General features: G+C 40.3%; 1 protein-coding gene across 1 annotated transcript in view; it reads left to right on the top strand.

Annotated features, from left to right (window-relative positions):
- Positions 1–5,556: 5,556 nt before the first annotated feature.
- The window catches only part of NDST1 (N-deacetylase and N-sulfotransferase 1), a 31,262-nt gene continuing 21,788 nt past the window's right edge, over positions 5,557–15,030 (top strand). Inside the window, exons 1-4 of the mRNA XM_070933871.1 lie at positions 5,557–6,078; positions 9,081–9,563; positions 12,364–12,451; positions 12,961–13,115. Of these exons, the coding sequence (XP_070789972.1) occupies positions 5,572–6,078; positions 9,081–9,563; positions 12,364–12,451; positions 12,961–13,115 (1,233 nt within the window). The 5' untranslated portion in view covers positions 5,557–5,571. The remainder of the gene's footprint in view (positions 6,079–9,080; positions 9,564–12,363; positions 12,452–12,960; positions 13,116–15,030) is intronic.

Genomic DNA, 15,030 nt, shown 5'->3' with positions numbered 1-15,030 from the left:
TCATAGATCTGAACCTAGATGTATTTATTTGATCAATTAATATTCACTTCAACCCACAAATTTTACTGCTCTGGGAGGTTAATATAGGTTTGCAAACCAGGCCAACATCAACAAGATTTTAAAAACACACACAAAGACAGTGTAACTGTAGCCAGCCAATATTTGTGGGAGTTCCTGCTCCCTACAGATGGACTCATCCACCATCCCGGTCCAGTTCTTGGGGCAAAAACCAGTTCTTTAAGACTTCAAAAAAAGCCAGTAGATTAAAGGCCTTTTGAATCTTACAGGGTAAGCTGTTCCGGTGGCTGATGCTGCAACAGAGAAAGCATGCCTTCTGGCTCTGCCAGATGATACTTTCCTACAGAGGGGACCTAGAACATCTTATTCATTTGGATCTCTTGGGACAGTCAAACTCAGTTGGAGATTGGCAGTCGTGCAACTAACCCAGCCCTGTACCATAAAGGTGTAATCAGGATCATGAATTGTTCCCAGAAGCCTACTAGAAAACAGCAACAACATAGAACCCTTCTTGTGTATTCTCATCAGAGCAAATGATCACAAATTTTAAAAATAAGTCTATCAAAAGACAACCCACACCAACCAAGTGCTCTGTTACCAAAGTAACAAGCCTATCTCCCACAAGAGGAGCTGTGTAAGAACATTGTTCAGATGAGTACAAACACACTGCAGCAAGCCAGAACACCAGAAAAAAGGAAACCAATTGCCTATATAAAATGGGATACCCACGCAACAACATCCCTGACCATGCAATCACTACAGCACAACCAACACAAGCTAGGAAAAGGATAACATTGGCACACATTAAAAACAACTTAGAAACAATCAATAGACCATTACAACCATACAGTGTCAAAGTAGCACAGAAACCAACTAAGGTCCTCCAAAACATCGTAAGTAAACCAAAAGTCCTAGTTGTCTAAGAAGAAAAAACAGGAATGATCTACAACATATAGTGTAAAGACTGGAAAAATTAAACCTCGGACCACATGTTTTCTGAATAGTTTTTATCCCAGAGCTATAATTGCACTCAACAATGAACTAAAGGGCCACCATCAGTGAACTGTTGGACAGCATTACTTGGTCTGTTGTGTGGATGTTTGGGTGGTTTAGGGGCGGGGAATTTGTGGTGGGTGGGGGTGTGTTTGGGGATTGTTATGTGTGTTGGGCCTAGTCTTTGGGTGTTAAGTGAATTTCGTTGTATGGGTATACTGTGTATATACGTACAATGGCAATAAAATTATTATTATGCTAGTTATAAGAGCCAGTTTGATCTATTGGTTAAGGTACCAGGCTAGAAACCAGCCATAGTCTCTCCTTACCATAAAAGCTAGCTGGGTGATTTTGGGTCAGTCACTCACTAAGTGCAACCCATTTCACAGGATGGTGGTGGGGAAAAATAGAAGGAAGAAGGAATAGAAGAAGCAGGATTCAATTTGAGTGAGTCACCGAAGTGAGTGAGAGACCAAAGGTTTATTCCTTCAAGCTTCGACATTGCTTGGCCGACGGCACCCTGAGGAGACCCTCTCTGTGGGAGCGGATTGGCTGGTGTGAGGTTATCGGTGCCAGAAGTATATTGTCCTCCTGGGACATGTATATTTGCCTTCGTGAGTATTAGGTATGTTTATAATCTTGAGTTATTTATAAAAATAACAATGTAAGATAAAAAATACAAATAAAGAACACCAACCAGCAGTCAGAAGACACTATGCCCTAATCTCACAACACATGAACACAGTTTCAGCTGGAACTGTTCAGCTGGAACTGAAGTTCACAGTGTGAGCTTCAAGCTATGGAATTCCTGGAAGCTTGGCATTCTGACAATCAGCTATCAATAGACACTCAAAAATAAACCACATTTACACCATACAAAAGAGTCAATAAAAATGCTAAGGAGGAGACAAAAAGGCCAGAACATATCCTCTCCAGAAGCCAACATCAATGCGAGGATTAATACCAGGTAATCAAGCAAGAAACAGTACCCTAATCAAGAAACTATATATGTAGACCTTGACTTGCAACTATTCATTTAGCAACTGTTTGAAATTAATGACGGTGCCAAGAAAAGTGACTTACAACCAATTGTCGTAGTGACCTTGGTGGTCACATGATTAAAATTCAGGCACTTGGCAACTGATATGAATTTACAATGGTTAAAGCATTTTGGGGATTATGTGATCGCCATTTGTGATCTTCTCGGGTTTCCAATAAGAATCCGGGGGGGGGGGGGAACCAAATTCACTTAATGACAGTGGCAAAATAATCATAAAATCAGGTGTGACTCACTTAACAATTGCATTTCTTAACAGTAGAAGTTCTGATCCCAACCGTACTTGTAAATTGAGGACTACCTGTACCACAGAGAAAACCATACTTACATCAAAAGTGGGAGGGCAAGCTACTGTAGCAAATCCCACACTCACTCACACTGATAATGTTACCTAATTGGGTAATGAAATGTCTTCAAGCAAACAACCAAGCTCAGAGAGCACCAAGGACTGTATACTCCTGTTTATTGAAAAAAATGGATTTGTATATAGCCCTTCTGGTTATGATTGCCATCTGCTCTTTAAGTAGGAGATACAGTAAGAGTCTAGGAGTTGGATAGATGGAACTAGGGATGTTCTCCCTCTTATGATACTCTTGATGTCTGAGATTATCCTACACTAAACTTTGTTTCAATGTTTTTCACCTTTTCATTTTATAAAAAAATGTGTATCGCATTAGGGTAGTTACTTGGCAGGCTGTCTTTGTTGGCCAGCCAGATTAAAATGTTCTACTAGTAGCACTCACGTATCAGGGATATAAATGTCATGCCTAACTGATCTGTCTGGTTGTCCAGTCTGTGTAGAGAAAGAGCTGTTGTCCAGCATACTGGAAAAGCTCTTTAGATTCCGAGTAGTGTCTTTCTGTGAACTGATGGAGCATCTACCCTAGGGAGCTTTAGCTTGTGGGAAAACGATAATTGTGATTCATTCTTCGTGATTTAAAAAGTCTGAGTAATGTCTGATTAAGATTTAATGAAGAGTAGAATACAAGACTGAGCACTTCACAACCACATTTTGGAAATTTTGCCAGATGTCTCAACTTGCAACTGTGAATGGGGGGGGGAGAAGGGGGGCTTTGTCCTCAGCTGTAATAATTAAGTGTCACTAAAAAAAAACCAGTAAGGAAAAAATATTGTGGCTATTAAACTTCAACCTTAATGGTTAAACTAAACATAATGGTTTAACCTACAGTATCTGCATTTAGTGAGCCATAGCTTGGAAATAAAAAATTCTGCAGCTGCAGGGATTGATCTTTTTCAGATCAAGCAGATATGAAGAAAGTGAAATGTATCCTTTCTTTTCCCACCTACCCCCAAGCACTGCTATTTGCATTGCAAGGAAATTCATAATCTGTAACAGTGGGGATTTTCTTCCTGGTGCTAATATTAAATGCAGAATTTTTTTTCTCCTAGGATAAGAGCAGAGGCACAGAAGAATATGTTTCATGTCATATACCTGCTGTGCTCTGGATTATTATCAGTCTCAAGCCAAAGCTAGATTTAACTTTATGTCTCATTTAGTCCTAAATGAAAATTCAGATGGATGTTCAAAGATTGGCTTTTACTGAATAAGAATACTGTGTTGTCGTGATCACGACAAGAATTGTCGTGATCTAACATGCTCCACACATTAGGGATACATTTGCTAGCTGGTACTATTATTTTGTCCATTCTTTGCATCCCTGGAAGCAGGAATGCCAAAAGTTACCTCTATGGGAAAAGTAATACTGTGATTAAAGAAAATTTGAACGTGCACATATATGATAATTGATCTAGCTGTGAGCTGACTGGCATTATAGTATGCAAGTCAAATCTGTTCGCCTTTGTGGGCAGTACGACCATACCTATGTGAAATGCTTTCTATACAAGGTAGTTGTTTCCTCACTCCTGTCATCTTTATTTGGCAGTTGGGTTAATTTACACCTGGCTCAGCTTGGGTCCTTGGAAAGGTCACTTCCCAAATATTCTTTTAAGCTTCGTAAGATTACTTGTTGACTGAGAAACTGGAAAACTTACTGCACTGATCCGCAGTGAGAGAATAAAGAAAGCGGGTTTGCCTTTCAAAACTGGGATGGGGGAAATACACATTTTCTCTTTACCTCTCTATGCTTTCCTTCTTGTGTCGATGTGTGCTTTGAAGGTGTTCTAAGATACAGGTAAAATGCCCCAACCATTTGCATTGAATAATGTTCTCTTCTTTGGGAGTGAAGCCTTGGAATGGCTCTTTCAGTGACTAGGAGAACATTTGTAATTGTTTCATGTTTTTGTTCCACGAGTGAAAGCTGGGCTGAGGGCCCCCTCTGGCCTTTCCAAGCATACAAAGCAATGGCAGCATTTCTTACAGTCCTCTACACTGTCAAAGTATTAAAGGCTTCTTGTGGTGTGTTGGCAAGTGATTGACACTAAGCTGAAGCAGGTGCAGAGTGTGGCGGCTACCTCAAAGCTACGTGGGAGTGATCAGCAAGACTGGGAAAACAAACTATGGGTCCTGTCTAAGACTGTTGCATGTATGGTTCTCTGAAGGGCAGCTGGCTTTTTTTAAATCGATGCCCTGAGATTGAATTGAGGGTGGGGTTACTACAATCTTACATTTATAGTTTCTCTATAAAGCTCGTTGAACATGGTTGAAGTTAGTCTATTATTCTCTTTCTCCCTTCTGCAGATTAAGGCCTCGGAAAGTTCCAGTTTGCATATATATATTTTTTATGCACGAGCCTACATTTTATCTTCCTTAGCTATTTCTCTGACTCCTTCCTTGTGCTATTTATGTGGGCTTAAATAGCCTGGGAAACTTTTTTTTAAAAAAAGAAGAAAGAATGCAAAGAGTTGAATACTCTGTGGAAAAAAAAAGAGCATCCCTAATCATCCACCCACTGGCATATTCTGCTCTCCCAAAGAATTGGCTTAACAAGTCCAGCTTTTATTATGCAATAGTGGCAAAAGGTTCACTGCATGGTACATGATAAGGAATAATAATTAAGAAAAAAAAAACAAAAGGAAAAAACACTTATCTATGGGTATAGTGAATTTTCTCCCACTCCAGCTGCAAGAGAAGCCAAGTAGATGTGAGAGGCCCATAAATTCTCTGTTTGGAAACAAATGTGTTAAGAGGCAGAGCTTCTGAACTGGGAGATGAGGCTTTTCTTCCCCACTGCTAACATTTCCCCCTTTTGCTTCTGTTCGCAGATCCAAGGAATCACCATGTGGTCCCGCTTTTTGAGAACAGTTCCTGAAGGCCAAGGCTGTCAGATTTCCATCCTAATAAAACAGTGACGATGAGAAACTGTTGGTATTTTTATCTGAGAAAGGAACTTTGAATGGATTTGCCATGGTGACATGAAAAAGGACCAGGATGGATAATGGACTGTCACAGGGGCAATTCCATACATGTATGGCCTCTTTGTGAAACTATCTCCAGTCTTTCCTGAGCTGAGACCTGGAGGGAGGGAGGGGGGAAGGGTGGGTGGGGTGGGGAAGGAACCTGAAAACTCTTTTCCAAAGCAAGGATGACTTTAGTAAGGATCCGGAGGAGCTTCCGGCAGGTATCTCCTCAAGTGGTGCTCTTCTTGCTCTTTGCCTTCTGCCTGCTCAGTGTTTTTGTCTCCGCATATTATTTATATGGGTGGAAGAGGGGACTGGAACCCTCTGGGGATATCCCGAGCCCAGACTGTGATGAACCGAAGATTGCTCCTTCACGCCTGCTACCAATAAAACCCATCAAAGTGGTAGATTCTTCTCGGACTGACCCCTTGGTCCTTGTGTTTGTGGAAAGCCTTTACTCTCAACTGGGACAGGAGATTGTGGCCATCTTGGAATCTAGTCGTTTCAAATATCTGACAGAGATCGCTCCGGGGAAGGGAGACATGCCTACATTGACTGACAAGGACCGAGGGCGCTTTGCACTTATCATCTATGAGAACATCCTGAAGTATGTGAACCTGGATGCCTGGAACCGTGAGCTCTTGGACAAGTACTGCGTAGAGTACGGTGTAGGCATCATTGGCTTTTTCAAGGTATTTCAAATTTGAGAAAGTGTTTACTGAAATGATGGGAAGAGAAGAAGCAATACGCTGACTTCTGGAGATAAGATTTGAGCAACAGTGAAAAGCAGAATAGTATATGTTAACCTATTCCTATTGCAAAATGAAGTTATCAAAGGGGAACTATGAAATTTCAGGTTGTAGTTCCCTTTCCTGATTTCTTGTGAGATGATTCTTTGTTAATATTCCCCAAGGTCTATTTGTGCTTCTCTGCAAAAAGAAAGTGAACTGAGTAGCTAAGTATCCTTTATTTTTTTGACATGCAATTTTGTTTGTCTTTACATCTCAGAGGCAGAGAATTGCTTCACGCCTGAGATTTTTAAAAGGCCAGAGGCATGCAACACAATATTGTATATCCTAATCAGATATTTATTGTATCTACAAAATGTCCTGAAATTAGTTTATTTCACATTTTATGCATAAAAGTAGACGGTAATACAAAGACAGTGTAAGAAAGCTTTCTCCTAGCGGATGTCTCCATAGTTGCTGCCTGAATCATTCATCTACTTAGCATGGTTATGGTTGCTGGGAAGAGTGGGAATCTGTGAGTCCAAGAGGACACCCAAATTACTCACTGGTTTGACTAGGGAAGTCACCCCAGGCAAAATTAAAGATGGAGAGTTTCCAGAACCATGGACCCTAAAAACCCACACACACTCAATTTTGCCAAGGTTGGGATAAAGTCTGTCCTCCTCTATCCAGACCCTCACAAGCTCCAATTACTGGGAAAGGAGCTTGATGGCATTACTTGATTAGCAAAGGCAGAGATCTACAGATGAGTACCATCAGCATACAGATGACCTCCCCTACCTGCTTCATGTGAATGTTAAATGCAACCTCGAGGTACCCAAAACAGAGGCCTGGAATCGGCCCTAGAGAAAAGAGGCAACCCCCATAACACTGTGAGCTCCATTTCTAGAAGAATATCATGATCAATGGTTTCAAAGGCCACTGAAAGGTTAAGGAGATACAAGATAAATGTAGAACCTCTATCTTGGACCCACCAAAAGTTATTGCCAAGCATAACCAATGGCATTTTAGTGCTATGGCTTGGATTGAATCCTGACCAGATAATCTGTTTTTTTTATAAAACCTTCTGGAGTTGTAAGCCAACCATCTTCTGAGTAACCTTTCCCCAAACTTCCAACTGGTTTTGTGTCTAAGGTAGAACTAGATCTCACAATATTTTGCATCAAGGGCAGTGCCATTATTTATTTTGCATTAGCTTAATGGCAGAGACATGCAGCCAGATGCTATGAGCAGCTCTGGACTCTGTGAGGAATTAAATGAACCATCATAAATTTAAATCCTGACATTTTATAATTCTCAGAGTGCATGAGCACTGGATTCTTGCTCTCTGCAACAAATCTTGAAACAAGTAACCTATTCATTTCTTATTAGGTTGCTTGTGTATGTTCAGAGAAAAATGCCATCTGGAGTTTGAATGCTAGAGAGCAGTTCCCACCCCCACCCCCAGATTTGTTGTTTTGTCATATTCAGTGTCACATGGAAGCGCCTTCAGGATTTCTGTTCTGGGTGCTCTCCTTCCCTTCAGTCTGCTGATATTTAAATTAAAGATAAGTAATGACTAGATTCCATTCTTCCCCTTTTATAACGGACAGCTCAGAGAAGATTTTTTTTAATATGGTGACACCTGTAAAATAATTAGTTTATACAATTAACTAGCCCAACCCACTGCCCAGGGTTGTTGTGGGAAAATAGGAGGCAGACAAAATATTCTGTATGCTTGTCTCCTTGAGCTATATATAATCTGGATTCTTCTCCTAAGAAGAGGTTCATGTTAAAATTGGTAATAAACTGTTCCATATTCCATTGTGAACTGGATCCTCTGGTTGCTGAAATGTATATACTAATGACAGTCTTATGTCAGTCTTATGACTGAAGATAGTAAACATGTTGACTGTTTTAGGAACCTAATTTATAGCTTAATCAAAAGCAAAGTCTCAGTGCTTCTAAAAGAAGGATCTGGGTGGGATAAGTAAAATGATTTCAACCATATTAAAATTAAACTAAATCAAAATTAAAGTTACAATAGTCTCAAAGGTGCTTTTTCAAAAGGCAACTGGACTTATTTTTCCCTGAGGAAGAGGAAGAAGACGTTTAGCTTCTCATTAAAGAAGCTTCATCGGTTCTGGCAGGATGGTGGGGGACAATGGAAACAAAGGCCACATTCTGGATAGAAAGGACCATTGGCTTGAAAGGGGCACAAGAGGCCATTTATGTTAAGATTGAGCAGCCCTCTCTCAACAGAGGGGGAGGGATAAGACACCACCTATCTCCTGTCTATCATGCAGCAGTTCCAAGAAGTTGCCACCTCCATTTGCACTCTGGTCCTCTGTGGCCTCAAGAGCTCTCACAACCAGAAGAGTTCTAACAACCAGATAACTGCAAAGAAATATGAGACACCCTTCCCCCCCCCCCCCCCCCAAAAAAAAAAAATCCTGTCAGAAGTAATCCTTCCATTGCCCACACCATCCTGTCAGAACCTAAGAAGCTTCTTGGATGAGAAGCGAAAAGTATTATTCTTCCTCAGAGAAAAAAACAGTCCAATTGCCTTTTGAAAAAGCACCTTTGAGTGACCTGAATGACTGAAAATATCCACAGACTTAAAGTTACAGTAGTAAGGTCACCCTCCATGCCTGTAATAACTTTCCCTACCAGTTTATATTACAAACAAGAATTCAGCTGCGGCTTCTGGATGTTGCATGAAAGCTTTTGAATGGGGAAGCTTTTGAATTATACATCTCTGCTCAAAGTGTTTAGTGTCCTTTGGCTTTTCAGTCCTGAAGTTGGACTTGCCAAGCAACTAGGACACATTGTGCTTTCTGAAGAGTAAAACAGAAAGTTATCTCCCTGACGGTAAGCTGAAATTCTCTTCGCTTGTTCTTGTATTTACTGTCACCTGACAACCTCCGGTCTGAAATTGTCATTCAGTTCATGTGATCTCTTTACAGGCGAACGAGAACAGTTTATTGAGTGCTCAGCTGAAAGGTTTCCCCCTTTTTCTCCACTCCAACCTTGCACTGAAGGACTGCAGCATCAATCCCAAATCACCGCTGCTGTACATCACGCGGCCCAGTGAGGTAGAGAAGGGACTTCTTCCAGGGGAGGACTGGACAGTCTTCCAGTCAAACCATTCCACATATGAACCAGTCCTCCTCGCTAAAACCAAGTCAGCTGAATCCATCCCACACATGAGCATTGATGCCGCACTCCATACCACCGTCGTACAAGACTTGGGACTCCATGATGGCATCCAGAGAGTCCTTTTTGGCAACAATCTCAACTTTTGGCTACACAAACTGGTCTTTGTGGACGCTGTTTCATTCCTGACTGGCAAGAGGCTTTCACTTCCCCTTGACCGTTACATCTTAGTCGACATTGATGATATCTTTGTTGGCAAGGAAGGCACACGGATGAAGGTGGATGATGTCAAGGTAATTGTTCTTAGACCGGCCTATTGCTCTTTGTTTTATGGTTGTGGGTTGATGTGGGGCCTATTGACCCTCGAGTTCATTTCATTAAAGGAAAAGTTTAAATGGGTTTCATTGATGCTCAGATCAGTGACCTAGATCACAGAGTTCTTGTTGCTTGTTCTATCTGCTAGCATACAGTTTGGATTGCAGGTGCCTAAACTGATTTAGCTATAGATGGGTGCATATGCACTAACATGAAACACTTTGCATAAAATGGGAAAGTTTTGTATGTGAGGTACTAGACAATTTTTTGACATCTTATGAAAAATACAATTTCTCTTGAAAGGAATTTGTTTTGAGGAGAGTATTTTATAAGCGACTCTGATCTTGGTCAAATGTTAATCACCAAAGGGAAGGGGAGAGGGGGGAACCTTTGAGCCATATAGCAGACGTTGCTAGTTACAGCAAGATGTTTTTTGAAAAGTTTTATTTCATGTCATTAGCTACTTTTAGAAGAACAAGGAAAAACATAAATCATACTATATGCCCAGAATTACCCTGTGGTAAGTAGGCAGATAATACATTTGATAAATAAATAAATAAATAAATATAATAAATTGCCTTTTAAATTATTGGCCATTATTTTCCATATTTCAACAAAAGTAGAGATGGCTACTGAACCCTCTAGCTAGTCATTTAAGTTTAATAAACATGTATCAGTCAAAGGTTCAAATAACAGGTGCTTCCTGACTAAAGACCCAGTTTGGCAAGATCTAAATGTACTGAATGAATATTTAACTTTTTTCCCTTAAATACCCCTACTTCTAACTAGAATTTATCTAATGGATACCCAACATGGGCATGGTTCATAAAAGATATCTCAGGTGAATTTAAATATCTGTTCCTATCAGAAAGGCGATATGAGAGTCCAAAGATTGCTTTTTTAATAGTGATCTCTAAACTTGGATATTGCAGAATACACCTGTAGTTTACAATATAGCTGTCCTGTAAAAGTAAACTTCTAGTATGGCATGTGAATTAATGAAATGCATGTATTAACACATGTTAATGAAAAGAAATATCTGAACTAGCATACATACTTGTTTCACTTTCTATGGTAGCATGGAATTTGATGATGCCTAGCTTTCATTTTTTAACCTCTAGGGCAGTACTAAAATATTTTTCATTATATAAGAAGCTCCTTCCTCTCACTTTTTGGAAGTGAAAGTTGCAGCAAGAACTGTAGACTGGCCCTTAGGACATTCAGTCAAGTATTGCAACTCTAATGTTAGCAACAACAGTTCAAGAAGATAGGCTGCTGTCTTGAATATGTTGTTGAATGTTTTTGAAAGTCAGTAGATGATGGTCAGCTTTTCAGAAAGCAGGAATATCAAATTTAGAATCTGTGATAGAATGTCCAGAAACTTCCAATCTTGTGAATAATTGGACAAAGGTATGTTTTATCTGCAGTAATCCATACTAATGCAGAAATTTGTGCTATATATGTGGCTTTGCTATGCTATATATGGGGTTTTGGCAAAGAGAATGGGAAGTTCAGTAATTAACAGAATTAACAGAATAATAAAGTTAAAAGTTCTTCTAGTTCAATCCTCTACTTGAGCTGGAGACCGTATACCATTTCAGACAGATGGCTGTCCAATCTTTTCTTAAAAACTCAAGTGATGGAGCACCCACAACTTTCAGAGGCAAGCTATGCCACTGGTTAATTGTTCTAATTGTTAGAAAATTATTTCTAGATTGGTTTTCTCCTTGGTTAGTTTCCATCCATTGCTTCTTGTTCTGCCTTCAAGTGCTTTGGAGAATAGGCTGACCCCAGGGGTGAAATGTAAAATTTGTTACTACAGGTTCTGTGGGCATGGCTTGTTGGGGGGGTGGGGTAATGTGGCTGGGTGGGCGTGGCCAACTTTTTTTTTTTTTAACTTTTCAAAGCATTTTTTCTAATGCTTTGAAGAGCCTCTGCTGATCAGGCAACTCAGCTGGAATCGTCAGAGACTTTTCAAAGCATTTTTTTTAACCACCTCTTTGGCCAAGAGGTTGCAGAAAAAAATGCTTTGAAAAGCTTCTGATGATCCCAGCTGAGCCGCGCGATCATCAGAGGATTTTTTTTTTAACTTTTAAAAGCATTTTTTTCATCGGAAGAGGTTGTAGAAAAAATGCTTTTAAAAGTAAAAAAAAAAAAGTGTCTGATGATCGTGCGGCTCATCTGGGCATGGTGGGGGAGGGGGGGGGTGCAGGGATTTTTGCTACCAGTTCTCCGAACCACCCACTGCCATCGCTACCGGATCTCGCGATCTGGTCCAAACCGGGAGCATTTCACCCCGGTTGACCCCCTTTTTTTGGTGGTAGCCCCTTAGATATCGGAACATTGCTATCATGTCATCCTTCTTTTCATTAAACTAGACATACACAATTCCCTCAACCGTTCTTCATATGTTTTAGCCTTCAGTCCCCTAATCATCTTTATTGCTCTTCTCTGCACTCTTTCTAGAGTCTCAACATCTTTTTTTACATGTGGCGACCGAAACTGAATGCAATATTCCAAGTGAGGTCTTATCAAGGCATTATAAAGTGGTACTACCACTTCACGTGGTCTTGATTCTATCCCTCTGTTGATACAGCCTAGAACTGTGTTGGCTTTTTTGGCAGCTGCAGCACACTGCTGGCTCATATTTAAGTGATTGTCCACTAGGACTCCAAGATCCTTCTTACAATTACTACTATTGAGCAAGTACCACCTAGTTATGTAGATCCAATCTTTTTTGTGAGCTACTCTTTAAATTCTCTTTTCTCCATCCTGTAGGCTTTGTTTGATACTCAGAATGAACTACGTACCCATATCCCAAATTTCACCTTCAATCTGGGCTACTCAGGGAAATTTTTCCACACAGGTAAGAATACAATTGGCAAAGTTTTCTTTGTAGCTCCTCAAACCTTTTAATCTCGGTGACTGGTGAAAATTTACCTAATATAATTTGAATATGCAAGTGTCTTAAAGCATTAGGGCAACTGTAAGAACCTGAAGTCCTCAAATGTAATCTATAACAACAGGCATCCTTTATTATCTTTTATGATGTCTAAGGCTGCTGAGATTTGTACTTTATAAACCGTCTGAAAGGCCACAGGATCTCACCTCTGCTTTGAGTTCTGGACATGGAAATGATAGTGTTGTATGTCTGGTTAATAAAGAAGAGTTTCTATTCCTTTCTACTTGGGGAGATCTAAGGTTTTTGGGTTAACTTAATCCATGCAGTGTACTCCATTTAATGCTGCTCAGGGTAGAAGCTGTCAGATTGCGTGGTATGATTTTGTGAAGCTCTGCCTTCATTTGTGGCTTAAAGATTGCTTAGTGATGATGATGATGGTGATGGTGATGATGATGATGCTTTGGTCCTGGCAGGTACAGATGCGGAGGACGAGGGAGATGACCTTCTGCTCTCTTATGTGAAGGAGTTTTGGTGGTTCCCCCACATGTGGAGTCACATGCAGCCTCACCTTTTTCACAATCAATCCGTGTTGGCAGACCAAATGGCCATGAACAAGAAATTTGCCGTGGTAAGTAAAATGCTGCCCAGGACTACTGCTGGAGGGTAGGTTTTATAAGAAAAAACAGAGGATAGTTTGACTATGTAGAATTATTAGTTTGCTTACTTCTCATCTAGAACCAGTGGCTATAACAAGTTTATCATTGCAAAATGAAACAGGAATTGCCAGAACAGTGTGACTGTACATTAAACCACTAAAATGAGAAAGTCTTTAAATATTATGGATTTGTAACCAATTGAATAATTATCTCAGGTAATACAACCTGAAGCATTGAATACATGAAGAGTGGAAGGTTTGACTAACAGAGATTCCCAAATTGTTTCAATTCATGGTGCTCCTAGTAGTTCCCAAATTATGTGCTGCTATTTTTGTCCTTGTGTGTGTCTCCTGCAGCTATTGATCTACAGCTGCATTTTTTTTTACTTTTCATGTATGCCAAAAACAAATAATGGTTCCTATGACACCATCCAAATATCTGTTTAATATATGGTTCCAGTAAATATCATACTATTGCCCATAAGTCTCTATTTTAAATTTAAATTGGGATTTTGTTACTGAGTAGCTACTCTCCTGAAAGCTTAATACGTATCTCCAGAACCACACTGATGGTTGGTTGTGTTGCATGTGAGCTCTCAACATTGCTGTCAATACAGGGGTTGCCTGGATGGTTCCTTTTCCTAGTAAGGACATACAGAGACGAATAGTGTTTCAAGTATTTCTAAGTGGCTCAGTTCCACATTAGCATTTTTTTCTAGTTTAGTAGTGATTCGTTCCTGGTGCTCCCCAAATTTTTCCTAATGTACTGTTCTAATTTTAACATTAAGCATATTCATGTTACTCCATCACATCCAGATGCAGCTGTGTTGGAATGTGCACCTGTAGCAGCATAGGGGGAGAATTTGGCCAACTTAGAGCTTTCCCAGAGAGAGGCCCAGACCAAGAGACTGCATGACCCAAAGTTGGAGGGAAGAGTGAGGAAAAAATTCAGGGTAATGGCACCCTAGAATCTCTCAGGATATATTAGTAGTTTAGAAAATTATAGCTTTAATTCGGCAAGATTCTGTCCACTACATGTACGCAAATAAAGGATTGAACTTGGTTGGATCTTGCTGCCTTGCTGTCTCTGGGCTTGGAACTGACATTAGGAAGTGTATGTTAAAATATTACTACACTACTTTCAGTTGAAAAATAACCTAAACACAGTTTATTCAATCAGTGCTTTTGCTAGATAATTCCCAACATCTTTCAGCACAGTACTTACCTGACCTTGTGAAATTACTTTCTTTTTAAAAAGAGCCTGCAAAAGATACTTCGTAGAGGTATGAAGTTTTGGAAGTGTTATTCACACTATTAATTAACAAAAACTCAATTAAAAGGGCGAGGAAAACAAAGCGTAATATTGAAATTTTGCAGAAGGCGCTTCTTAAACTGCAGGTTGTCCTCAGGTTACAATGGCAGTTGGGATTGGGATTGTTGTTGCTGTTGCTAAGCGACACAGTCATAAAGCACGAAGTCAAGTAACCACATCACTTAGAGAGACAACAATCCCTATTGATGTTGTTATCCCAAGAGATGCAGGTTGTTAAGTGAGAAGTGATGACACTCCCAAATAAGGAACACTGGTTGCTGCGGGGGTGGGGGTGGGGAATTGTTGGGAGGGTGCATGAGAGTTGGAGGTGAGGTGAGGCCCAGGGCAGGCCGCACATTAGTGCAAGAAAGCCTGGGTGTGGATAGCATAGTGTAAGAGCAGGAGGGCCAGGGGTAAGGAGTGCGAGCGCAGGAAGACCGTGGAGGTGGATGGCATGGCATGAATAGAATGAATGAGCCAGAAGGAAATTTGGAAGTCTTCTAGTCCATCCCTCTGTTCCAGCAAGAGAACCTATATCCATTTCAGACAAGTGACTGTCTAGACTCTAGTCTTCTC

This window comes from Pituophis catenifer, unplaced genomic scaffold (genome assembly GCF_029215685.1).
Source record: "Pituophis catenifer annectens isolate HBS135680 unplaced genomic scaffold, rPitCat1.0.hap2 SCAF_2, whole genome shotgun sequence".
Lineage (NCBI taxonomy): Eukaryota > Metazoa > Chordata > Lepidosauria > Squamata > Colubridae > Pituophis > Pituophis catenifer.
This window is presented reverse-complemented; position numbering and strand designations above follow the sequence as displayed.